Source organism: Palaemon carinicauda, chromosome 11, assembly GCF_036898095.1.
Source record: "Palaemon carinicauda isolate YSFRI2023 chromosome 11, ASM3689809v2, whole genome shotgun sequence".
NCBI lineage: Eukaryota > Metazoa > Arthropoda > Malacostraca > Decapoda > Palaemonidae > Palaemon > Palaemon carinicauda.
The window spans coordinates 110,827,626-110,855,083 of NC_090735.1; the positions used below are offsets into that span (position 1 = coordinate 110,827,626).

A 27,458-nucleotide genomic window follows, 5' to 3' on the forward strand; every position below is an offset into this window, starting at 1 on the left:
TCCTTTTGCTGCTATGGCTTCTTGTGCTAGAGTCGGTGAGATTGTGGCCCTTTCAATGGATGATGGCCACATTGAATTCTTGGACTCGGGAGAGGTAAATCTTTACCCAGATCCTGCATTCTTGGTGAAAAACGAACTTCCCACGAAACACTGTGGGCCCTGGAAAATTGTTCCAGTACAGGAGGACCCTTCTCTGTGCCCCGTGGAGAGCCTTAAAACCTACCTATCCAAGAGCCGGGCCTTTAAAGGCAGTCAACTTTTTAAAGCAGAGTTGACAGGATCTAACCTTTCTCTGAAATAGCTAAGATCCAAACACTCCTACTTCATCTGAAGGGCTGACCCGGAAAGTATTCCAGCGGGTCATGACCCTCGAAAAGTTGCTTCTTCCTTAGATTTTTCCAACTATGTCCTTTGCAGGCATACAGGCTTACACAGGATGGAAATCCTCAAGAGTGTTCTTCAAACATTACCTTCATCAGTTGGAAGAGATTAAACACTTCGTGGTGGCCGCTGGTAGTATAATTAAACCAGCTTCTTAAGTGTTGTGCACTGACTCGTTTGGAATGTATAATTGGGACTTCTCAGTCTACATAGTGCATGGGGACTATAATCTTTTGTTCCATATGCCCTTTTAATGTTATAAATAGTTACAGGTGATATTTTCTTATGTCACGAGTATTACTGTTTTACTACTCGGTTTCACAATTTGGGGTCTGAAAACTCAGGTTTTCTGTATATACTTATTTATACAGTATATTATATATATTGTTGTATTATTATTACTGCATGTATGTACTTTTGGAAAAATTAAATGATGACTACGTATTCCTTTTTGCGTTCCATTGCTTTGGACCTGCTGTCTATATAAGATTAATGTAGTGTATCTAAATTTCTTTATAACCCTCCTTTTATTGACTTCGGTCTTTTCATCTACTAGAGACAAAGTTCTTCAAACTGAGTGGGACTGCTATTGATTTACTTTGTTCCTACCTTTGTACAAACTTCTCTCTTTCTCTCATCGTTTGGTACCATAATACCAATACTGTAGGAAGTATGCTGATATCTATGAAGTTACAGGGTTAAAACTCTTCTGGCCACAACTGAGAATGATAATTCTCTGGTTCACTTCCACCAGGATGACATGGCTCGAGCTCAAAAAACAGTTTTTGACATAGGAAAAATCTATTTTTGGGTGAGATAGCCATGTCGTCCTGATGGCCTGCTCGTTACTTTCTATCCCCTCCCATTTCTCAATGTGGGACCTCACGTCATGCGATGGCTGCTCCTGGAATGGTTTAATAGGAATCGTGTTAATCGTAGCATATTCTTAAGATCGCAAGTTGTAACGGCTCTCTTGCCCACGGATCCTACCTTATCCCTTATCCTTTGAGACAAAGTTAACTCTATTTGGGGAAGCATAACCATGGCTTTTTATTAACACGTCCCTGATTTATACACGATATCTCCCGGGATATTCGCTCCGGAGGTAAGAACTCTGTGATACCTCTAAGGTAAATTTCTGTGGTATGTCACTCGCAGAAATATCCCTAGTAGAAGCTGCCAATGACGAACTTTCATCAGGACGACATGGCTATCTCACCCAAAAATAGATTTTTCCTATGTCAAAATCTGTTTTCTTGGCCCTAGGTGGGCTAGATTTTCGCCTTCCCTGGACTAAATCTCTTTGCCACCATAGAGACCACCCTTGGGTGTTTTCTCTGCCACTTCCCCTTTCTAGTTAGGCCATATCCTGGCTGTATTGGGAACTATGTTCCTCTTGTCTAGTCATCTTACCCTGGCTTTTAAGTTTTCCCTCACCCACTAGATATGTTAGGCTTCCCTAGACAGTTCTCCCTATGGCCTAATCCTATCTAGGCATAGAGTTGGTATCCCTTGGAGTCCTCGTCTGCCACCTTGGTAATTGCCTGTTCTGTGTGTGCAGCTTCCCTTCCTGTGCTATGACCCTCTTGCTATGGAGTCTTGACTCCCTTGCCTAGTTAGCCTATCTAGGCAGAAGTATCACCTTCTGTCTCTGCTTCCAGTCTTGTCAGCCTGAGTTCTTCTAGCACTTGCTGTGCGTTGGCCATGGGTCTTTCCCCCTGCCGCCTCAGCTGCAGCCTTAGACTAGTCATTTGCTCTTTCCTATCCTCTCCCATATCTGAGGGACATTGTCCTCTGGAGGTGGTCGGTCGGATCCTGCCTGGTTGTCAGGACATCCTTTGAATTTCCAATTCTTAGTGTCCTGGCCGTCTTGTACGGCTCTCACTATCTTGAGGGGACAGGCCGCCATGGTGTTTTGACATACCAACTTTCAGAAATCAAAAATAATTTTATTGCTTGTATGTATGCAGAAACATATCGTACTGTACATGCTCTCCGGAAGTTTCAGCCAATTATTTTTACAAATAATGAAGATATAGCGGTCTTTTAATGATGACGTCATCCTTACTGCGTCATCTGCATGACTGAGTGTGACAGAATCGTCCTTGTGCGTTTATTTTTGCATATATATAGCGATTTTTTTCACTTATGTTTCGAAATCTCGTACGTCTGGCAGAAATGAAAGGCATTGTTAGAGGGTAGGTGAACGAAAACTGCGAGCTACGAGAACAGCAGCCAGTTTCCAAAGACGTATAGAAGTTATAATGCATGTCTTTGCTTACATGCAGTTCGTATGTACATTGTCTTTTCACAATGACGTCAGGAACTTTATAGCAAGCCCAGCGTTATCTAAGGTCATAAAAAGAACAAAAATTAAGCAGAGAGCAAGAAAAAAAAAACGAAAAGAGGGAAACATGAATAAGAGTACAAAGCTGAAACATGCTAACTAAAACTCTGGCAACAATGAGAGGCCGCTGGCAACTCATGACACCCTTACGCCAAATGTAATAGTAAACTTAGGGTTTAAATACCTTGTTTAGGGTGCCTTTATGTAGGAATAAACAATGTAAGTACAAAGTAAGGTCACCATAATAATGTTATCTTGATTTCTTTAAGAAAAGAAGTGAAAATTTGTTGCAAATCTTTGGGAGCTCATAACTCAAAAACATACTTATTCACACTCGGGTACATTTTTCTCTCTTATTTATTTTTTTATTTTAGAGAGAAACATATCATTGAAAAGAGGAATAAAAAATCAACAAATTTGTGTAACAGAATTTTGATTTTCCTTTTTCTCTTTTTTTCATGAATATCTTACTTCTAGACAAAGAAAATTATGAAAAAATTAAAATTCATTAAAAAAGAGAAAAAATCTGTCACACAGAATTATTCAATTAATAAAGAAAATTTGATGGTTTTCAAAACAATTGGTGTCATATGAGGGGAGAAAAATTTTCCTAAAATTTTTTCAAATCACGATTTTTGATATATCAAAAGGTTTTTCATCAAATGACTTGAAATGTTTATATAATGTAGGTATCATATATGTCTAAAACATATATAGAAATTGTGTATTTTGAATAATTAGAAAAAAAAAATCATGACATGGTGGACGGTCCCCTTAAGGGCTAAACCCCCACTTTTCATAGAACAATGATAATGATCAGCTCTTGGCAAGTTCCCTTCTTAGCTGCCTTTCATTCCTATTCTTCCCCTGAGTATGGATCCGTCCCTATGGGATTGTTCACTCTTTCTCTCAACTTTACAATGGCTCTGCCGCTTTGTAATGACATGGTTGGGGTATTGACAAGTCAGTCATTATCTTGGCTATTAGAAATAGTTTCTGCCTCAACCCAGCTGCTGCCACTTCTGGGGCACCTGTTGCTGCTAGGCAGTATGATGAGTGAACTTGCCTTCTTAGGTTGTTCTAATAGACCTACTCTTGATGTTCTGGTGTTCCTTTGATGTGAACCTTTCCTCTATACTCCTACCACACTTAAGTAGTTAGCTTCATAAATCACCATTGATTTATGAGCTCTTTGGAATGTCTTAATTACTCATAATCTTTTGCCATATTTAGGGATAGGTTTTTTTAGGTTAGGTCTTTTCTATTAAACATATAAATATGTTTACTTAATTTTAAGAAGATATAACTTAATGAGGTGTACTCATTTAACTTTTTTCTTCTCTACAGGTCGCTGATAATATGAAGGTAGGAGGTTTCCAGAAGAGCTCTCAACAAGGTGCCCCTTATCTTCCTTCTCTGGAACTGAAGGACCTCTTCTTTCCCAAGGCTGAGGTGACCTCTGTGTTTGGTCACCAGTTACTGATGGTTCAACTCCCACCGGTACCAGCAGATCATGTGGGTTATTAAGTACGGGACGCTCTGCAATTTATGAGCCTATCCACAGACAACACATCGACAACTTTTTCTGGCTTGTCTGAGAGGGAGAGGATCCTGCCGACCACTGAAGCCCCTGAAGTGTCTTTGGATGTACATCGGGTGAGTACAGTTTCCAGTGCCTAGTTTGTTCCCCCACCCCTACTGCTCAAGCTCAAGCTTACACCCCCATCCCTGTTCCTACATTAGACGAACCTTCGTTTCCTAGTAACTCGGAACTTACGGTGTCCAAGAGAGCTTTCATGGAAAACCTAACCACCAAACATGAATGTTCTCAAGCGGACCTCATAACGAGAATAGAAGCTTTACAAAAGGCACCTGCTTTTAAGGCTCCCCCAGCTTTGAGCCTACCAGAATGCGCAGTTAAGAACCCTTGGCGTTATGCTAAGCATATGGCCGTAAGTGAAGGGTACCTCCACATCAGAGAGGGTTTGGGTTCCAAGCCAGTCTCGGACTTGGAATTCTTCCTATCAGTCAATAGTTATCCTTACTGCTACGTAAGGCTTAACTCGGAAACATCAATTAGGGATGATACGATCCCTAAGGAAACAATCATCCTGGATCATAGCAAGGCTCAGTCTCTTTTGGTTATGGAGCTGAAGACGGCCAAATTCACTAATACCCAACTTTCTGCTTTTGGCAGGAAGCAGGCCACTTTTGTAGCCCCCAAGGATACTTGTCTTCCCTTTTGCCTCTAAAAAATTTAGAGGCTGTAAAGAAAGCAATAGTGGAGGGTAAACCATTCACATTGCTAGAGGAGTGCAAACCTGTCTCCCTAGCCCTTCCTTTTGATTCAGACAGTTGGGAGGATGTCCAACATACCTTTACTGTTGGAGAACTAGATGAAGCCATCAGAGGCAAGCAGTTCAATGAGAAACAGCCTAGATTTCCTGAATCCCTATTAAGGGAAGAATTGGAAGCCAAAGAGAGACTATCTGCCTCTCTATTCTTCCAATCGTATCTAGAGGTGCTTATTGGAAACTATTCCAAATCTGATCTCTACTCTGTCTTGGCGAAGACTACCTAAACCATATTTCATATCAATCTCCATGCTTTCTTCCTAGCCAGGAGAGCATGTAGAGAACACGTCCTAGCTGCTGCTACGATCAGGCATGAACCTAGAAAACTGATCAACTCCAATATCTGTGGGAAAGATCTCTTCCCCTAGGAATTGGTTAAGGAAGCCATGGACAAAGCAGTTTAGAAGAATAAGAGCCTTGTAGACAAGTGGTGTATGTCCTCTAAATGGAAATTTACTCCCAGTGAAGTACCTCAACCCAAGGGCAAGAAGCCCAGACGACACTCTTAAGGGAAGGAAATACTTTCCTGTTCTGACAGCCTCAGTTGCCGCCATCCCTTAGACTGTATACACAGTTCCCCAGCAGTATGTACCATAGTCTCCAGCCTTCAACCCGGTGTATGAGAGAGCCACCACCACGTTCCACCCTGCCAGGGCTCAAAAGAAGGGCACCAGTACCATGGGAAATGTCTGGAAAGGCGGCCAATTTAGTGACCAAGGAAGTAGAGGCAAGGTGGTTAAAGATGCTTGTTCTTCACACCAACAATGAGAAGCTCCCGTTAGAGGGACAAATTAATCTGTTCATGGATTGATGGGAGTTCGATCCCTGGGTTCACAGCATAGTCTCAAACGAACTAGGGCGGAAATGAGACAGAAACCTCGCCAGTTCTAGAGGTTATGCCATCCCACAACCCCAATTTTGAATGATTATGCACAGGATCTTCTCCGGAAGGGAGTCATCTGTTGCACAAAATCCATGAACTTTCAAAAGCGGCCATTCTGCATCCCCAAGAAAGATTTGAACAATCTTCGAAGTATTCTGGACTTGTCCCCACTAAACAAATTCTTTCTGAATGACAAGTTCCAGATGCTGACTCTCGCCTATATGGATCTTGCTACCCTAAGGGTCTTACACTATCTTCATAGATCTTACAGACACCTATTGACATCTTCCGATAGGTCGGCACTTCTCCCCTACCTTGGTTTCAGACTGGCAAGAAAGGCCTATGTATTCTGAGGTATGTCCTTCGGGCTCAATATAGCTCCGTAGATTTTCACAAAGCTAGTCGAGGCCATCGTCCAACAATTACGGAGCAAAGGCTTCCAGGTGATGATATACGTGGATGACTGGCTAGTCTGGGCTGCAACGAAGTCAGAGTGTCTTCGGACAGCTCAAAAAGTCATAAAATTCCTACGGTCTCTGGGCTTTCACATCAACCTCGAAAAGTCAAAGCTGTCTCAGCTGTCTCCAACTCAAGAATTCCAGTGGCTAGGGCTTCACTGAAACCTAAAGTCACATGCCCTCTCTCTACCGCAAGGCAAGAGAAAGGAAATAGCAAACTTTGTCGGGTGCCTTCTTTTAAAAGTACTCACCAGACGGCAACCAGAAAGAGTCTTGGGTTCACTGCAGTTCGCTGCCATGACGGACCCGATCCTAAAAGCGAGACTCAAAAATGCCAACAGAGTCTGGAGAAGAAAGACATCATGTGCTCGGAGAGATCTTCGCCACAAAATCCTGGTCTTACTGCGGAAGCAGCTCAAGCTGTGGTCCACTTCCAGGAGTTTATCAACACACGTACCTCTGCAGTACCCTCCTCCTTCCGTGATTATTTATACGTACGTCTTGGAACAAGGTGGGGGGGTGACACTCCTCTTCCAAGAAAGTACAGGGTCAGTGGTCAATTGCATTTCAGAAATTTCACATCAATATTCTGGAAGCTATGGCAGTGTTTCAGTGTTTCTGACTCTGAAGAGAATGAACCCAAAGACGAAATCACACATCAATTTAGTCATCGAGAAAGGGACGATAGTCCACCGTGTCAAGAGACAGGGCTCCAGGTCTCCTCAGATCAACCATGTGATCCTTGAGCTCATTATTTGCTTGCCCTTGTGGCTCAAAAAAAAAAGTTTGGAGTTGCAAAGGAGAATATTGATTTCATAGAAGAGTATAAGCCCAACACCACAAAACGACATTATTTGTCTTCCTGAAAAAATGGGTTGCATCTGTGAAAAGTCATCAGCCGTCTCCCATTTCTATGGATTTGTATTTCTACTTTTATCTCATTGCATGATCAAGGTCTAGCCTCCACAACTATTGCCTAATGTAAGTAAGAACTAACTAGACCCATTGCTTATGCTTTTGACACTGAACTTAATAGCGAGCTGTTCAATAAGATCCTGAAGGCTTGTGCTAAACTGAAACCTAATGCTCCTCCCAAAGCTATTTCTTGGTCATTGGATAAAGTCTTGGACTTTGCCTTCTTGATAGATAACATCTCTTCTTCTCTGAGGGATCTTACTCAAAAGTCTATCTTTTTGCTTTCTATGGCTTCTGGTGCTAGAATCAGCAAGATTATGGTCCTTTTAAGGGGTGATGGCCACATTGAATTCTCTGAATCAGGGGAGGTAAATCTCTACCCTGATCCTGAAAGGCTGGGGGCCTTGGAAGATTGTTCCTGTTCAGGAAGACCCTTCTCTGTGCCTCGTGAAGTGCCTGAAGGGGACCGTCCGCCATGCCATGATTTTTTTTTTCTAATTACAGTATTCAAATACACAATTTCTATACTGTATATGTTTTAGACATATATAATACTGTAATCATATGAAAATTTCAAGTCATTTGATCAAAAACTTTTTGATATATTAGCAAAAATCATGATTTTAAGAAAATTTTTAGATACATTTTTCTCCACTAAAAATTGTTTTGAAAATCATACCATAAAAACTTCTTTATAAATTGAATATTTTGTGTTACAGATTTTTTCTTTTCCTTTTTTTCTTTTAATGATTTTTTTTTTTTTAATTTTCTTTGTCTAGATGTAAAATATTCATGAAAAAAAGATAAAAAGGAATATAAAAATTTTGGTACACAAAATTGTGGGATTCTTATTCCTCTTTTCACTGATGTTTCTCTCTGAAATGGAACAATAAATAAGTGAGAAAAATGTACCTAAGTGTGAATAAGTATGCTTTTGAGTTACGAGCTCCCAAAGATTTGCAACAAATTTTCACTTCTTTTCTTAAAGAAATCAAGATAACATTATTATGATAACCTTACTTTGTACTTTTATTGTTTATTCCTACATAAATGCACCTTAAACAAGGTATTTAAACCCTAAGTTTACTATTACGCTTGGCGTAAGGGTGTCATGAGTTGCCAGCGCCCTCTCATTGTTGCCAAAGTATTAATTAGAGGGTTTCAGCTTTGTACTCTTATTCATGTTTCCCTCTCTTCTTGGTTCTTTTTTCTTGCTCTCTGCTTACATTTTGTTCTTTCTATGACCTTGGTAACACTGGCCTTGTTATAAAGTTCCCGAGGACATTGTGAAAAGATAATGTTCATACGAACTGCAAGTAAACAAACACATGCATTGTAACTTCAATACGTCTGGAAACTCTGGCTGCTGTTCTCGTAGCTCGCAGTTTTCGTTCACCTACCCTCTACCAATGCCTTCCTTTTCTGCCAGACATACAAGATTTCGAAACAATAGTGAAAAAATCGCTATATAAATGAAAATATAAACACAAAGACGATTCTGTCAAACTCTGTCATGCAGACGATGCAGTAAGGATGATGTCATCATGTAAAGACCGCTAGATCTTCATTATTTGTAAAAATAATTGGCTGAATCTTCTGGAGTGCATGTACAATATATTTCTGCATACATAGAAGCAATAAAACTACTGTATTTTCGATTTCTGAAAGTTGGTATGACAAAACACCATGGCGGACAGTCCCCTTAAGGCCTACCTGTTAAAGAGCCGGGCCTTTTAAGGCTGTCAACTTTTTAAAGAGGAGACAACAGGATCTAATCTTTCTCTGAAAGAGTTAAGGTCTAATCTCACCTATTTTATCAGAAGGGCTGCCCCTGATATTATACCATCAGGTCAAGACTCCAAGAAAGTTGCCTCTTTCTTAAATTTTTACCACTCTATATCCTTTGGAGACTTACAGGCTTACGTGGGCTGGAAATCTTCAAAAGTGTTCTTCAAATCATTACTTACGATAGTTGGAAGAGATTTAACATCTTGTAGTGGCCGCTGGTAGTGTGATTAAACAAGCTTCCTAAGTGTTGTATATGAACTCTTATAAACTGTATACAGTAGTTGGGACTTCTCTGTCTACATTGTGCAAGGGGACTCATGTTCCTCTTTGCAATGTATTATTTAATACCTGCATTGTAGAGTCTAAGGTGACATTTTTCCCATTATGTCATGAGTGTTACTATTTTACTACTCTGTTACATAATTTTGGAACTGGAAAGCTCTGGCTTTCTGTACAGTATATGTCTACTGCATTTAATGTTATAATTGAATACTGTTACATTTATGCATCTTAGGAAACAATAAAAGACTGCTGTTCCTTTTTTGCATTTCCTTCCATTGGAACTACTGTACAAAATAAAAGTAGTGTACCTCAATTTTAACCCTCCTTTTATAGACTTCGGTCTTTTCATCTTCTGGAGACAAAGATCTTCTCCACAGTGAGTGGTACTATGATATTGATTTCCTTTGCACCTACTTTTTACAAACATTTTGCTTGCACCATAACTTGGTACCTTAGTTACCAATGCTAAAGGAAGTATGATTATGTCTATGGTGTGTGAAGGGTTAAAACACTCCCGGCACAACTGAAAATTATAATTCTCTGGTACACTTCCATTAAGACGACATGGCTCGAGCCCAAAAAACGGATTTTGACATAAGAAAAATCTATTTTTGTGTGAGATAGCCATGTCGTCTTGATGGTCCGCCCGTTACCCGCCCATTACCTTTCAATCCCCTCCCAATTCTCAGTGTGGCACCTTGCATCATGCGTTGGCTGCTCCTGTAACGGTTTAACATGAAACGTGTTAGTTGTAGCACATTGCGATTGGGCGTTGTAACGGCTTTCTTGCCCACGTATCCCACCCTCTACCTTATCCTTCGAGACAAGGTTAACTCTATTCAGGGAAGGATAACCATTGCTTGTTATTAACACTTCCCTGATTTATACATGATATCTCTTGGGATATACCCTCCGGAGGTCAGAACTCCGTTGATACCTCTAAGGTAAAATTTCTCTGGTATATCACTTGCAGAAATATCTCAAGTAGAAGCTGCCAATGAGGAATTTCCATCGGGACGACATGGCTATCTCACCCAAAAATATATTTTTCTTATGTCAAAATCAGTTTTTTTGTCTTCAGTACAGTATGTGTATACAGAACATATAAGTAATTTTAAAATGACAAAATATGACATGTCGAAAATTGACTTACATATTGGTCTATTGGAACCAATTAATGACGTAGGTTACTGTAGTTTTTTGCTAAAATGAAAACAAAAATAAGCAAGCATTTTCTTCTTAATTTTGTCTCAAAAGACAAGCCTGGAGGACATAAAGCCCCTTCCACAGGAGGGAGAAATGCAGGCCGGGCACTATGATTTGCCCATAATTGTCTCGCTTTGAAACCGATACCAGATCAAACTGTCCAAGGCAGGCTCTAGGCTCAGACAGGCAAACTTGGACTTTGGACAGACGGCAGATTCAGGCAGTGGGGTCCCTAGTCAGCCGCCCAGCCAATACCTCAACAATGGGCACGGACACTTCAATGGGTTGCTTGTGGTTTCCTCGTATATGACGTCATTTGCACAAGTGATCGCCACCCATACCACAAAATTGGTAACAGTGTCTGCCTGCCGTCTGTTTTCCCCTCGTGTGGAAGGGGCTTGAGCTTTATTTGAACATTTTTTTGAATTATTTTATTCCTGTAGTGAAAGAAATTTTTCCATCAAAATGTTATTCCCTTTAAGGTAATATTCCTTGTAGATAGCGCTCCAAGAGGTCCAGAGTACTTAAGTGATGTTCTGCATGATATTTATGTTGTACTGTCCTTATTTAATTGAATCGTACCCTTTAGTTGTATAGATTATATTTACAAAGCATAAGCTTAACATTGAAATAAAACTTTAATTTTTTTCTGTCAACCTCTACTTCCAGTATACCCCTCTCCTCCAGTGGACCAACCAGCTTAGTAGTGTACTCATAACGTTGAGAAAAAAAATCTGCGTTGGTTGATCCACATGAACCAACATTCAATCTCCCTAACTCATTCTATCAGTGTTGTCTGTGAAATAATATCGACCTTCGTCTCTCTGTGTGGTATTAACATTATTATGAAGTTTGCTTTATACTGTATATGGTAGGATTTATTTAAAGATTATTAAGGTAGGTCTGCTTTTTAGATAAGTCTTTGTGCTAAATGCTAAGGGAAAAGGCTATTATTAGAAAGCTTAAGCCCTCATATCCAGTGAGTGCATCTAAAGTTTAGCAGTGCAATCTGTGTAGGATATGACGGTTAGTTCACGTTTGAATGATTCGGAGGGATTTATTTTTCAGTTAATACTTCAGTCTTTTCTTATAGCATCACGAAGGTTGGTTAGGAGGTAGGCATTTAACGAGTGAGGTATGGTGATCGGATGAGATGCTTAGCATATACCGCAATTTACTTTTTTATGGAATATTTCTTCAATTTTATAAAATGTACTATTGATTTTATTGGAACTTATTTATTTCATTAGAAGATAGTTTCTGAATTGGTTGATCATAAGTGCATAAGTGTAATAATAATGCACAAAAGTCTGAGTTCCATGGTTCAAACCTGCTATAGGGCCTGTTCTGACTAGTTGGAATTTTGATTAATTTAAACACTCGCTTGTAGTTCATAGAGGAAAATCTGTTGAAGACAGCTAATACATTTGAAAGTTCCTTCACTTTCATTTCTAAATTGAGGGCTTAGGATCAATCTGTGTGAACCATATTGCATTATATCCCAAATGAACGTTACTATCGAATTAATGTTTCTGGCTTGGCGACTGCACCATTGTCATATTTCCTTTTATGTGCTGATCACTCTTATTCTTAAAGATTCATTTATACATTCAATCGGTGAATGTTCCTGTCGTTGATAAAAAAATCTTAACAGTTTAGGAAATACAGTACCAATTATATAGGATGAATTAGGTGAATTTGTGTCCTAGTAATAGTCATTTTATTCCTTGTACTAGTATTAGCGTTCTTAGCCCTATTTCTGTGCAAAATTCTAACATCTGAAGGAATGTAAGGGATACCTCAGTTTTGTCAGGAGATTAATTGCCTGTCCATCATTCATAACTTTTTCTTTTCTTTAATAGGTAACCTTATGTTAATCTTCTGGTAGTTTCTGCTTGTTATTTTTCCCCACATAATAATGAAGTGTTCTGGTATCTTGCTCTCCTGATATAATTGGACTCATTCTTAATACAGTAAAACCGTTAAATCTATTGTGATACTTATAGGTACAGGTTCTCAGAAGGTTGAGACTGTAGTGATTCTGAAATGCACCTTCCCCATTTAGCCTTAATTTTTTAGCCAAATTTCTTTTTCAACCTTATCCTAGATTTATCAACATTATTATATATGATGTACTTTGAGCATAACCAATTTATTTATCATATAGTAACGACCAAAAGTGTTCTCAATGTACCTCATGCCAACACTGTACTGTAGTTATTATTAAAGGGTCTTTACTGTGTTCCTGTTACCCTTAACTACTCCCACTTTTTAGCCATCTAGTTTGACTTTGTTCCCGATTCTGTCTTGCTATCCAACCTTTCTTTAACTTTCATTTCATAGCTCAGTTGTGGATTTTTCTCCCAAATGCACGATAGTACTAAATGTCCTCCTTGGCCACAGTAATGGCTCAAATCCTATAAAATTATCTATCACTAGCAAAATGATATAACATATCTTTGTTTTTCAGTGCTGCATGTGTCATTTACAGCAGTTTTATTCTGTTTCCCTTACAATGCTCTATTTATCAAATTTTTGCCCCTCTTTTCCGAGACTATTTTAATTTTTGGCAGGGTTGATGTGAGTGGGTGCATGTTTTGAATATGGTAACAACAATTAGCAGGCTTTGTTTAGTAGCTAAATTACTGATTATTTGCAGGGTGAGTGTACCTTTTCTTCTTTTATGCTGCATATGAATCTTGGACCAGTTATTTGTCAAATAAAATATATTATACAAAAAACATACTGGTACTCTAGGAGGGACTTAACATAAAAAGGGTTGGATTTGAAATTTAGTTAATTTCTTACCTATCAAGCTTCAAAAAAGATATGTATCTTTTATCAACCAATTTTTTTATTGTAATTTCAGTTCAGAAAAGTTGAAGGTTAATAAGTGATGCCGACTTTGGATTCTGGCACTTTAAGTAATGCTTAAGAATAGCTTGAAAATTTGAAAATAATTTATTGAACCTAATGAGTACAGTAAAAAAACCTTGTATTTCACAGATTATCTCAAATATTGATTGAACAGGGATACTGTGGGTCATAACAATATACATATTTACATACTGTAGTGATATACATCAAAATATCTAAACCTTTGGCACTATAAGAGAGTCATAAAATTCTATAAAAGACACTGGAACTTAATACATGTATGGAAATCTCAATTTTGCCCTAAAGGAACAATTGAAGAACAATAATATGGAAGGATTATTTTAAGCTTCAGAAAAAGCCTTACCTTTGTGGATAACCAAATATATATATTTTTATTGCTTATGATCTATGACTTACTTAATCTAAGATACTGGAAAAGATCATTAAAATATGATCTTAAGGCATTTCATGAAATAAATATATATCTGCATACTGTCAACAGAATTGCATTTTTACAATACCCATGATATTGTATTATAAATATATTTATTCTTAATATGCTTGTATAAATCATTCACAGTATATATTTCATACATAACCAATTCTTAATTCAATATATATTCTATATACTGTATTGTACTGTATATACATTGCCAAAATATTAGCTTTGTGTACTGCATAACAAATAATAATCAGCAGTCTGTTTTGGCCCTTAGAAAATAGTTTATATCGCACAGCATATTTTTTTTTTTTTTTTTTTTTTTTTTTTTTTCACTATAATGGAGATAGCACTGGAGATCTTAGGTATGATATGACTATTGAACCCACATTCAGTTGTAATGCTATAAGAGATACAGTAGCACTAGACCAATGCACTAGTATTGTAACTGTACTTCACTTTGAGGTGTTACAGTGCATTTAATAATACGATTTATGATGACATTTATTCCGTGGTTGCTTGTAGACTGCAATTGTTATATTTAGCATTTACATGAGAAAAATAAACTTTACAATTTGATTTTTGTGATGAGGAAGACTCGGTTTTTATCTGGTTGGTAGAATATCCGATTTTTCTTAGCTTTGCCATATTCAAATCCTATTTCTAACTTGTCCCAATCTAATTCCAATTTATTCAGTAAATTGAATAAAAATTGTGGATTGCTTTAGCAAAAGAAATTTATTGAGATATTTATTTCTTTTGGGTCTGGCTTAGTGGCTCCATTAATGCGAGGGACCACTGTTTTCACATGGAGGATTTATGCCTGTGGACACTACTGTATCCAACTTAAAGGTATGTAAAATAACTACTGTATATTTTTAGGGAAATCCATTGAATTTATTTAGTTGGCTTGTTAATATAAAATTAATTTGAAAGTAGTTGGAAACTGAAGATTTGTCATGCCACTTGTCAAGTAGATTAGAGTTACACCATTAGTTTTGCTATTGATATGAAGTCACCTGTTATAAGATCTACGAGAGATTTCAGAGCACATTTTCTATATAAAGTACTGTACCGTAGAAAAATATTTTAGCATTTTTGGTAAAGTATATTTTTATGAATGTGACGGGAATCCCATCACTCAAAAACAGAAAGTAAAGAAAATACTTGCTATTTCCTTTTTTTTCACACGACATAGCTAAATTTTTGCTTTTTAATTTGGTTAGTGAGAATCTGTAAAATTAGTTTTAATATTTCTCTAATACTGTAATGTGACATTTGGTTCTTTTCTTATTTAGTGTGAGTTCTTACTTTTAAGTACACTTCAATGCAGTACTGTGATACCTTTCCATGTAGGAGTTAAAGGAATGCTGTTGTGCCCCCATGCCTATTTATTATATGTATTTGTTATAGGAGTGAAAAAAAGGTATAGTTGTGTTGAGTTTAACAAGGAAAAGAGCATGAAGAGAAAAATTTGTTATTTGAAGAGGCCAATATGATAGGTAATGTATGCAATATTCAAGGTACTATCTTTATTTGCAATAAAGATGAACTTGAAAATACATACTTTATATTCTGTACATATGATTAATATCCAAATGTTTTGAAAGGCTGTACGTATAAATTATTTTTTATGTTACCTCGAGTTTAAAATCTAAGATGACATTGCATATTTATGTAATTGAAAAGGTTATGCCTTGTACCCAGTTCCTGGGTATAAAATAATTTCATGTTAATGTTCAAATTTAAAATTCTAATAAAGAAAGTGATTAAGTACAGTACTATATTGAACACAAATCCTCATAAGAAATCAGAATCTTCTACATTTGCATAGTAACCATTTAATGTACTTTTATAAATTTTTAATATCAAGCTAAAATTACCCTTATATGTAAGAACGAACTCTTCTGAGCCAGCCTTGTAAGAGCTAACTACTGGATTACTATTAGTAACTGACCTTGCATCTAAGGTGATGATCAATCGTTTTAAGGAGCCGCATAATCAGCAACTTGTGAAATTAAAAAACAGGAGAACTAAGTATTCTTCTTTTAAGTAACCTTTCCATTTAAACTTTATTCGTAAACAAGAAGACATCCAGTAACTTACTGTGAAAGATGCTGATTAATAAAAGATTAAACATTTAACTTGCTTATGTTTATATGTGAAGAGATCAAGCAAACATATCTCAAGACCAAAAAATTTAGGTTACTGTATATTGATTGTAAAGTTAATTGAAAATTCTCATATAAATGTTGAATCATGGTATATTAACATTCCTCAATATTCTTGGTAGATAAATATATTAGTGGCAATGAAATGTCATTTCAGTACAGTACTGTATTCAATTAGGATACTCTATCTATTAAGATTTTGTATTCTCAATAAGGATTGGTCAAAAGGATTTTTCTCAACAATGTCTTGAAGATCACTTCCCCATCATATCTTGTGCAACCTTGGAGAATTATCTAACAGTTTGTTTTACTTCCTCCATATTCCTCTTTCTTATTTGGTAGTCTAGTTAATAAAGTAACTACATTTTTTTTTAGTCTGGTCCGAGTGGGAAGACCACAAATTAGTTGCTTTCTACTTATCTTGAGCCTACAAATCATGCTGCTTTTAGCATGTTGGAGCCTGCTCATATTGTAACGTTAAGTTTCTAGCTATTTGCGTTACATTTACCAGTCGTGGTTTCTTAAAATTTGTTCCATGTATCATTAAATATGGGCACTTTTAGGGAACAGTGTTTTACTGATGTTTCTTATCTTGAGAATCAAGCCAATCCCTCATGCTTTACTGAAAGCAATACCCATTTCCCTATTACTTATCGAGTAATTTTATTTAAATACACTTACTGTCAATATACTTCTTTTTTACTCAATGATTTCTTGCTCTTTATATTTCCTTTTTTTTTAGGACTAACAGCTTGAGGAAAATTCAGTGTAGGTCTCTAGCATCCTGTTGGATTTCATAGCTTGTAGAGAGCATGAAAGTTCGTTATTACCTCTGAATATTCCACAGCTTCCTGTTAGTAGTTCCAAACCCTTATTTTAAGGTTATGGTATAATCAGTTAAGAGGTGTTTAGTCCCCAATAACTAATTGTACTTCCCCCCTTGTAATCAGGATGCCTGAAAACTTTAAATCAATCAATCCCCCTTGTAAATAGAATTTTGTATTAAAGCCATCTTAATGGTGATCATCTTGATTTATAGTAGTTACCAGAGTGACTGGTTCAAATATTAGTGATCGTAGGCCAGTCATAAAAATATAAGTAGCCTGAGATCAATTAATTCATTGGAATTTATAAAGGAAAATTGGAAGCAAGGGTTTGATTTTTAGAGCAAGCAATTTTGTATTGAAAGGTTGTACGAGAGAGAGAGAGAGAGAAAGAGAAAGAGAAAGAGAGAGAGAGAGAGAGAGAGAGAGAGAGAGAGAGAGAGAGAGAGAGAGAGAGAGAGAGAGAGAGAGAGAGAGAGAGAGAGAGAGAGAGAGAGAGAGAGAGAGAGAGAGAGAGAGAGAGAGAAGAGAAAGAGGAAAGAGAAAAGAGAGAGAGAGAGAGAGAGAAGAAGAGAGAGAGAGAGAAGAGAAAGAGAAAGAGAAGAGAGAAAGAGAAAAGAGAAAGAGAAAGAGAAAGAGAAAGAGAAAGAGAAAGAGAAGAGAGAGAGAGAGAGAGGAGAGAGAGAGAGAGAGAGTGTGTGTGTGTGTGTGTAGTTTAAATCTCTGAATAATACTGTATTGACTTTTTAAATACTTTTGAGTTTGTCAAGTAGTAATTTGGTTGCAGTAAGACCGTGCATGGAAGTAGGATAGGATGGGGACCCCTTAATGTTTAAAGATTAGAAAATATTTTGCTTGTTAAAACTTCCCTTTTTATTTTTTTTTTTAGTTAGGTAACTCGTACTTGTATCAATGACGGTAGTTTTCAATGTAATCTTGGCTTCCTTCCTTACATAATAATGTATTGAAGATTAAATTTATTTTAAAAAATAAAAAGACATGCTAAAAATTGGTACAAAATTTAAGTGAATTTTTTTTTTTTTTTACACAAAATGGCAAATAGTATGCCTAGAATATGCATAAAATAACTGTAGATTATTATTAATATTGCAGAATGCATGCAGGCACAAGCAAAAGGCTTAAGCATGAATATTCGTGCATTGATGTAAAACTCAAAAAGAAAAAATAACAATGCACAATGGAAGATCAGGTACAAATTTGTTTGAGAGAAAACATGTAGTACAGTTGGTAAGAGTATAGGTTTTTATAGTATAATCTTATATTGATTTTTCCACTGTCATATAAATAGTTATCTGAGAAAATAAGTCTTTACTGTATAAAGTTGTGTGTAAAGTTTAATTCTCAGCACTTCTAGCTAAGTAATAACAAGAGCTTGAGTTACTGATGAGTTTTTGTGGGTGCATCATATACTTTACTTTGTTACTGAACAATTAGTAGTCTAAGAAAGCAAATATTGAAATTAGGAAGTACAATTGGAGTGCGATGGCAATTTGTGCAATAATAAGAAAAAATTGAATAGATATGGCCTTTCTGGAAATGTATGTAGGCTATACTGCTCTATATTCTTTGTAGTAACTGCTTTGATTGTAATGAATATTGCAAATAAAGTTTTATAATTAAAAAAAAATCTTTTTAAGCGTGAGATATTTTTTTCTCTGTGAACTGCCGTAAACCCAATACTTATAGATATAAACTGGTTTTATCACATTTAGTTATGTACTGTACTACTGTGTAATCCATATACAATATTGTATTATTTATGGACAAGTTAGCATAAATACAAAAAACAATTAGTATTTAACTCTAGTAAATGTACAATACAATCTTAGCTTGAGCATTCTAAACATCATGTGGGTCCATTTTAATAATAATTAAAGAAATAAAATGAAGACAATGTTAGGAAATGTAAGAAATAAAAACAACAGATAAGCCTTCTCCATACAGAGCTGTACAGTTATTGGTCAAAAAAAGATTCAAGCTCCAAAAGTTATAGTTTCAACAATACAGATGCCAACCTTAACCCATTCCAGCCCACACCTGGCCCATTCCAACACTAGGAATGGCCATTGGAATAAGCATGACTCTTACCCTGGGCCAGATTGATGCGAGCTGAGCAGGAAATGTTGTGTCCACCACAGCTGATTGTACAAGTATACTCCCCTGCATCTGTAACACGACAGCTCCCCACGTGAAGCCTTAGAGTTCCATCTCGGTGTTGTTCAATTTCAAAGCGTGGATCTGTTAATGGACCTTGTGGTCCAATCCAACCAACTGTCGTTGACTCAACCCATAATCCTGCACCTGTTATAACACACACCATTTCTGCGGGCTCTCCGGGACACACTGTAACATTCTTTAAAGGAGTCAGTATTCTAACTGGTGATTCTGGGGATGCAGGAATACATCCACTATAAGGATTATCATGATTACGCACACCAACATTATTGCTATTTGGACTTTCAGGATGATAGGGGTTTATCAGAGACACAGTCATTTGTCTTGAAGGCATTTGCAATTGTTGTGAAGATCGAATACTAGGTAATTCATGAACTGTTTCTTCTCTCCTCAAAGGATGGGGAGGTTGATCTCTCTTAGAAAAAGAAGGCTTCCTGAACTTTATCCATGGCTTTTTGCCTTGATGTTCGTATGAGGATGCATGGGTGGGTGATGCTGGTGGTGTAGTTGGCAATTCAGGGTATGCAGAAGGTATTAGAACACTGGCTGCTACCCAACCTTCTGCTGCTGGGCTAGTACTACTGGCAGCTCTATGGACTAGGTACCCACGGAGAGCATTAGATGTTATAACCTGTAAAAAAAAGATGATTGTATAAAAGAAAACCAGGATTTAGTTCAATAATTTTTTTCCTATCCCCTATAGTGCTGTACTACAATTCTTAATTAAATATAGCTAGAAGCATACCTCTGTGAAATAACAAATAACTAAGTTTGTGTCATTTTTTCTTTAAATCGAAATGTATAACTAATTGTACATGATGTTGGACCATCTTCTATACGTATTTTGATAAGTAATCACTGTACACATAATTTGGTTAGAAATGTTATCCAAATTTTAATTGTAAGAGGCAGAAAAATATTTATGCCGGATGGTTATTTGTAATATTAAACAAAACATGTCAAGTTATCACTAATACTGTAGTCAATTTCTAACTTTAGTGAAAAATAGTACTGGAACAACAAACCTCAACTTACATTGTTGTCTTAACCTAACATGAGTCAAGGAAAGTTTATAAATCGTCTTCAGTATTGAATGCTGTTAAGTGTTGTTTCACCTTAAAGCTACAGTTACTGGTACCATCTATTTTCTTATCAATGATCTTTTCCAGCTTCAAATCTTTGTAGGTATTAGTCCATAGAATTTAAGATTCATAAGAGATCTACAGCACATGGAATTCTAGGATATGCGCAAGAGCCCGTGTCTTGCATAAGGCAAGGCCATCTTTACAGATAGATAGGATATGGTTAGTTAACATATTTAGCAAAATGTATTGAAAGTATGTTGTACAGTACTAAAACTACTTCATATTACTTAATCTACTCAGTTTTGCAATTTGACTATCTACATTATGATGGTTGTGCAGATCAATTACTTAAACAAAATCACTTCTATTTGTCACAATACTTTATACTTTTCTCCTCCACCCTTTGTTCACGGAAATTTACTTTTAATGGTTGCCTGATATAAAGTAATTTGTTGATTATTTTGAAGGGAAAATATCAATATGAAAACTTATTGTTTGAACATTTGGTTGCAAAAACTAAATGTAGTTAAGATGTTATAAGAACTGTCATTTATTCTCTTTATCTTCAAATATCACTTTGTTTTTAATTTTAAAATTGTTTTATAATATTCTATACTTTAAAACCACTCATTCTTTTACTTTTATTTCAATTTATGGTCCTTTCACTGAAGTACTTGATAAAGAATTAATGGAATGATCATAATATGAAAATAGATAAAAGTGGAGCTCATATTACTGTAAATTAGACAAGTGAATTGTACAGTAACTTCTTGTCAAACTCAAAAGTCATTGGCTAAAATTTCAAGTGTATTTTTATGCATATTCTTTGCTTACAAGAAAAAATTAAAGCTGTGCAATTTTCGCATATGTTAGACAAAATCAAAGTACACTACAAGTGGGGAATTTTCAAGTGCGTGGAACAAAAATTAAAAATTAGTCCAATTTATAGTATTGTGGTAAAAACATATGGAATTGAAATTTTATGGCTTGAAAAACTCATTCTGGGAACTATGATCGATTCAAATGAAGTTAACAATAATGGGGTGGTCTTGATGACTTTTAACTTCCCGTCAACTTCATCCGGTTCTTTATATTTTTTTTAATTTAATAGCAAAACTTTTGAGCAAGCCCTAAGAAAGTCTAGAAACGTGACACTTTATTGTTGTTAAACTACAGCACTACACAGTAGTTTTAACTATTTACTTTGTAATAAATAAAAAAAATCAAAGGTTAAGTGTCAACAAAATATAATTATTTTATTAAGATCTTTAAATAAAATTCACTGTGAAATATAAATTTATTTTTCCAAAATTGAAGTGATATGCTCTCTCTAGTGCATTCGTTGACTAACGAATTCCAAAATTGAATATTATGTTGAGAGAAATTTTTAATTATCAAGTACTAGTGGGTTGTTTATACAAGTTTCTGTACAGTACTGTAATAGGTTATTTCATTGGTAAATATAGCAACATAAAGTCAAGAGAGACTTTATAACATATGCATAGCCATGCTTTGAAATTATCATCACAAAATTATTGGGCTCCTGTTTTGTTCATTGAAAGAAGAGTTCGCCAACTTGCAACATGCTATAATCGATAGCTATCGTTAGTATTTTGATTTATGCAAACTGGTTTGTGAACTGAAGGCACCTGTTATAACTCTCGAATAACATTATGTTCTTTATTTAGCTTTAGAATCAAGTTATTTTTATTAGTTACTTTTGTTTTGTATTTCATAGCCAACTTACTTGAATGACCTCCCCACGGCTGACTGATATTTCATCTTCTCTTAGAGCAGTGAAGTCGGCTAGCACTTTGACCAGTGTCCCTGCTGGTAAAGGAACATTCCATTCGCCCTGAAAATATAAATGTGGAAAAAATCATGAATTCATTCCATACTACTCCCTTAACTTAACTTAGCAGACATTTCTCTAATACAGTCTCAAATAGTACTAATGTACAGTATCTAGTAATGCACACGATTTTGAGAATTGAATCAAATACTAGGCAGAGTGGTAATTTTCTGAAACAAGATGTAGGAAATATTGTTTAAGAGAGACAGCTTATGATGAAATATTGACTGTATTTCAGTAAAATTGCAGTACTGTAAGTTGCAATTTTGTTGGTTACAACTTTACTCTTATCTCCTATCTTTATCGTCATTTAGGTTGTTTGGCTTGTTTCAAAAATTTTCTTGAAGTTAATTACATATCAGATTCTATTGATAAATTTGGGCTACATGGTTGGTGCTGGGCCTATGAGGCCATTCAGCATACAAGCAAGCACAGCTGAGTAAAACCCAACATTTAAATGAGTTTGGACAGCAAAATGGAAGTAAAAATATCTCACAGAAGTAAAGTAAAATGGTAGAGTGCAAGTGCAGCTAGAGGTTGAAAGAACACTGCAAAGACCTTCAAGTAATCCCTGCAATGTACTGTGTGAGGCCCATTGACAGCACTATCCTGGACAATGTTGGTTATTTACTCAACTATTTCAGTTCAATAAAATGAGTAAGGTTTAATTTTCTGTGCAAGTTTCCCTCTTCATCCTTATTATCAAAATTGTAGTACTGTACAGTATTTTCAACCACAGTTAATTCTTTATCATGTCAGGTTATATTTATGGAAATACTTCCGGTCCCTTTTCTGACCAAAGTACCTATTTCCGGTCCCTTACATAACCCTTTCTGACCAAAGTACTAATTACCGATCCCTTATGTAACCCTTTTCTCACCAAAGTACCTATTTTCAGTCCCTTACATAATCCTTTTCTGACCTAAGTACCCATTTCCGGTCCCATACGTAACCCTTTTCTGACCAAAGTACCTATTTATTTACATTTTCTTCAAGAGTTTAAGGGTAAGATATTTATGTGTCAGCCACCCATTAAGTTTTCTCTACCCCTCTTGGGAGGCTCTTTGTTTTCTATGTTTCTCGAAAGCATGATAAGTAAAGATTTTCTGCACGTTATTCTAGGTTAATTCATTGTATTTCTTTAACTGCTCATTCATATATTTACAATTTTTGTGTTATGGTTTTGCTGAAAGATGCTCAGCATGTTAGAAACAATAACAAAATATGATTAAAGTGTAAAATTTGCCCAGTAAATACGAAGATGATAATATATTACGTGCAATAATAACGTCTTGCTCATATGGGGCATTTGGTAAATATAGCGTACATATATATCGATGGGAGAGGCTCATCACTGTTTAGTAAATAACCTTGAAATATGATGATCATATTTTTATGATCCTTAGAGTTGAGGAAAATTACTTCTAAAATCCCTTACTTATGCATTTTAAAGTATATTCAACCAACCTCTACAAAAATAACTTTAAAGCCTGTTTTCTCAAAACTTTAAATTCCTACTACTTTATTAAATGTTGACCATTTTTTATCATTTAAACATGAAAGGATAGGGAATTCTTATAACTTACAATCTGTACATTCACTTTTTGGAAAAACTGAAAACTTCCATATGAAAAATGGCCGCCATTGAAAGTAATTAATATACATTGATAAAATCATCATCATCATCATCTCCTATGCATATTGACGCAAAGGGCCTTGGTTAGATTTCGCAACTTGTCTGTATCTTGAGCTTTTAATTTAATACTTTTCCATTCATCATCTACTTCACGATTCACAGTCCTCAGCCATGTAGGCCTAGGTCTTCCAACTCTTCTAGTGCTTGTGGTGCCCAGTTATACATTTGGTTAACTAATATCTCTTGGGAGTGTGAATAGCATGTGGGTCTTCCAACTCTTCTAGTGCTTGCGGTGCCCAGTTATACATTTGGTGAACTAATATCTCTTGGGAGTGTGAATAGCATGCCCAAACCATCTCAATCTACCCCTCCCCATGATGTCATCCACATATGGCACTTGAGTAATCTCTTGTATAGTTTCATTTTAGATCCTGTCCTGCCATTCAATTCCCATTATTCTTCTGGGGGCTTTGTTCTCAAATCTATTAAACCTGTTGGAGATTGTTTCTTTGTCATACCATGACTCATGACCATATAGTAACACCGATCTCACTAAACTGATATATAGCCTGATTTTTATATGTAATTTAGGCGATTTGATTTCCAAATTTTACTCAACCTAGTCATCATCCAGAGTGAAGGACCTGCCACCCTGCTCCGAGACCAATCCATGAAGGTATGCTGAGTTTATGCCTATCACTAACGGCAAACTCTACATCTCAGAGAAGTTGGGAGCCGTCCACCTGGACGACATTGAGTTTTGGCCTAACTTTAACGCTTACCCGGAGTGCTTCATCCGGCTGAAGTGTGAGCCAGCGTCGAGAGAAGAAACGGAACCAAAGGAGGTCATGGTATTCGACCACATCAAGGCACAGGCTCTCTTGACGAGTAGCCTGAAGAAGGCAGGATATACTAACACGAGTTTCTGCACTGAGCAAGAAACACCCTACCTTTCTTGCTCCTTCTTCGAGAGCCTTCCCCTTCACGTCGAAGGCTTTTCAGAGTGTCCTCAAGGCTGCTGAGGCAGGCAAACCATGCCCTACACTAGAGGAGTGTAGGCCTTTGTCTCTTGCCTTGCCCACAGATGAGAAGGAATGGAAGGAGGTCCACCTAACCTTCTCAGTAGGAAAGCTTGACGCAGATATTGCGGGACAGCAGTTCAGCAAGAACCTACCGAAGCTATCGAATTTTCTCTTGCGAAGGGAGCAAGAGACAAAGGAGAAGCTAGCTGCTTCTCTTTCCCTCCAGAACTGCATAGAGATGTGTGCAGGCCATAACAGCACCCCAGATATGCTCACGGTCCTGGCCAAGATGCACATGGCCACCCTCGTAAAGGACCTGTACGCCTTCGTGAAGGCCAGGAGAGCTTGTTGGGAGTTCGTGTTTGCTGGTGCAACGGTGAAACACGAACCCAGGAAGCTGATTTCTTCCAGCATCTGAGGTAAGGACCTCTTCCCTAAAGAAGTGGTCCAAGAGGTAGTAGAGAAAGCCGCCACGGAGAATAGGAACCTTCTCCAAAAGTCTTCCCCGGATGCTGGTCCCCACCCCAAGAGGAAGACAAAGAAGCCAAGACTACCTTCTCGGCCTGCTCAGCAACATCCCACGGTCACCATGATCGCGATGCCCCAAGTGGTCGCTCAGCCACAGACCACCTTCCAAATGGTGCCTCAACAGCTGGTTGCCCAGTCACCAGCTTTCAACCCAGGGTTTGAGAGGCACACTACTACCTTTCGTTCAAAAGGAAGAGGATCTCGATGGGGCTCCTCAAGACACCCCTCACGAGGCAGGGGAGGACGCGGTCATGGTGGAAAGCCCTCCGAACCATCTAAGCAATGAGATGCTACAGGTAGGAGGGAGACTCCAACACTTAAAGGATCGTTGGACCTTCGATCCCCGGGCCCACAGCCTAATCAAAAATGAACTAGGATGGAAGTGGAACAGATCTCCACCTTCATTTCCTCAATTCTTCCAACACTCCACCCCCTTACTGGAAGAATATACCTTAGAACTCTTGAACAAGAAGGTTATAAGGAAAGCAAAGTCCATCAAATTCCAGGGAAGGCTGTTCTGTGTTCCCAAGGAGGACTCGGACAAACTCAGAGTCATTCTGGACTTGTCGCCACCCAACAAATTCATCGAGAACAAGTTCAGGATGTTAACCCTTCAACACATCAGGACCCTGTTACTGAAAGGGGCGTACACAGTCTCAATAGACCTGGCAGATGCTTACTGGCACCTTCCAGTCAGCCGCCCCATCTCCTCCTACCTAGGATTCAAGTTACAGAAGACAAAGTATGTCTTCAGGGCGATGCCCTTCGCACTAAACATAGCCCCAAGGATCTTCACAAAACTTGCGGACACAGTCGTGCAACAACTACGCCTAGAAGGCGTTCAGGTAGCAGCATATCTAGACGACTGGCTGGTGTGGGCAGCATCCAAGACGGCTTGTCTGCAAGCATCCAAGAAAGTGATCCAGTTCCTAGAACATCTGGGATTCAAGATCAACTACAACAATTCTCGCCTCTCTCCAGCTCAGGAGTTTCAATGGCTGGGAATCCATTGGAACTTGTGTCTCTCCATTCCACCAAAGAAGAGGAGAGAGATCGTGGGTTCTGTCAAGAGATTACTGAAATCCGACAGGATCTCAAGACGCCAACAGGGAAGAGTACTGGGCTCTCTCCAGTTTGCAGCAGTAACAGACCCAGTGCTAAGAGCACAGCTGAAAGATGCATCAAGAGTCTGGAGAAGATACGCATCAAACACTCCAAGAGATCTACAGAGACCGGTACCGACCTTTCTACGATCACTTCTTAAGCCGTGGTCGAAGGTTAAGAGCCTTACAAGGACCGTTCCCTTACAACCACCTGCCCCATCGGTGACCATCCACATGGATGCCTCGACGGAAGGATGCGGAGGTCACTCCCATCAAAGGAAAGCCCAAGGAACCTGGTCATCCCTGTTCAAGACCTTTCACATCAATATTCTGGAGGCCATGGCAGTCCTCTTGATGCTGAAGAAACTATCCCCTCACAGATCAGCCCACATCAGGCTGGTCTTGGACAGCGAAGTGATAGTGAGATGTCTGAACCGACAAGGCTCGAGATCGCCTCACATCAACCATGTGATGTTAGCCATCTTTCGTTTAGTGAAAAAGAAGAGATGGCACTTGTCGGCAGTTCACCTTTAAGGATTCCGCAATGTGACGGCGGACGCTCTATCCAGGCTAAAGCCGATAGAGTCAGAATGGTCCCTAGATGCAGACTCATTCTCCTTCATCTTGGAAAAAGTCCCAGAACTGCAGATCGACCTCTTCGCAACGAGCGACAACAAGAAACTACCTCGATATGTAGCCCCATAAGAGGACCCTCTGGCAGAAGCAACGGATGCTATGTCCCTCGATTGGAACAGATGGACCTGGATCTACCTATTCCCTCCAACGAATCTCCTGCTGAAGGTCCTCAACAAGCTGAGATCCTTCAAGGGAACTGTAGCAGTAGTGGCCCCTAAGTGGCCCAAGAGCAATTGGTTCCCTCTGGTGATGGAACTGAAACTGAGGCTGGTCCCTCTACCGAACCCAGCTCTATCCAAATTGTTTCAGAACCCAAAACCTTCATCTCATGATTTTCTCGCCTTAGCAGTCAAGAAAAGATTTGGGATCTCAAAAGGCAGTATAGACTTCCTAGAAGAATACAAGTCAAAGTTAACCAGGCCGAAAGAAATCTCAATAGACTTCTGCCTGTCCTTCTTCATCCACCTTCACGAAC

The 27,458-nt window shown here is 37.8% G+C and overlaps 1 protein-coding gene across 1 annotated transcript in view; it reads right to left on the bottom strand.

Moving 5' to 3' along the window:
* The window catches only part of trio (trio Rho guanine nucleotide exchange factor), a 979,236-nt gene that overhangs the window by 87,684 nt on the left and 864,094 nt on the right, over positions 1-27,458 (bottom strand). The window contains exons 39-40 of the mRNA XM_068383253.1: positions 21,954-22,061; positions 19,035-19,752 (exon numbers count right to left, since the gene is read on the bottom strand). Coding sequence (XP_068239354.1) covers positions 19,035-19,752; positions 21,954-22,061 — 826 coding nt within the window. The remainder of the gene's footprint in view (positions 1-19,034; positions 19,753-21,953; positions 22,062-27,458) is intronic.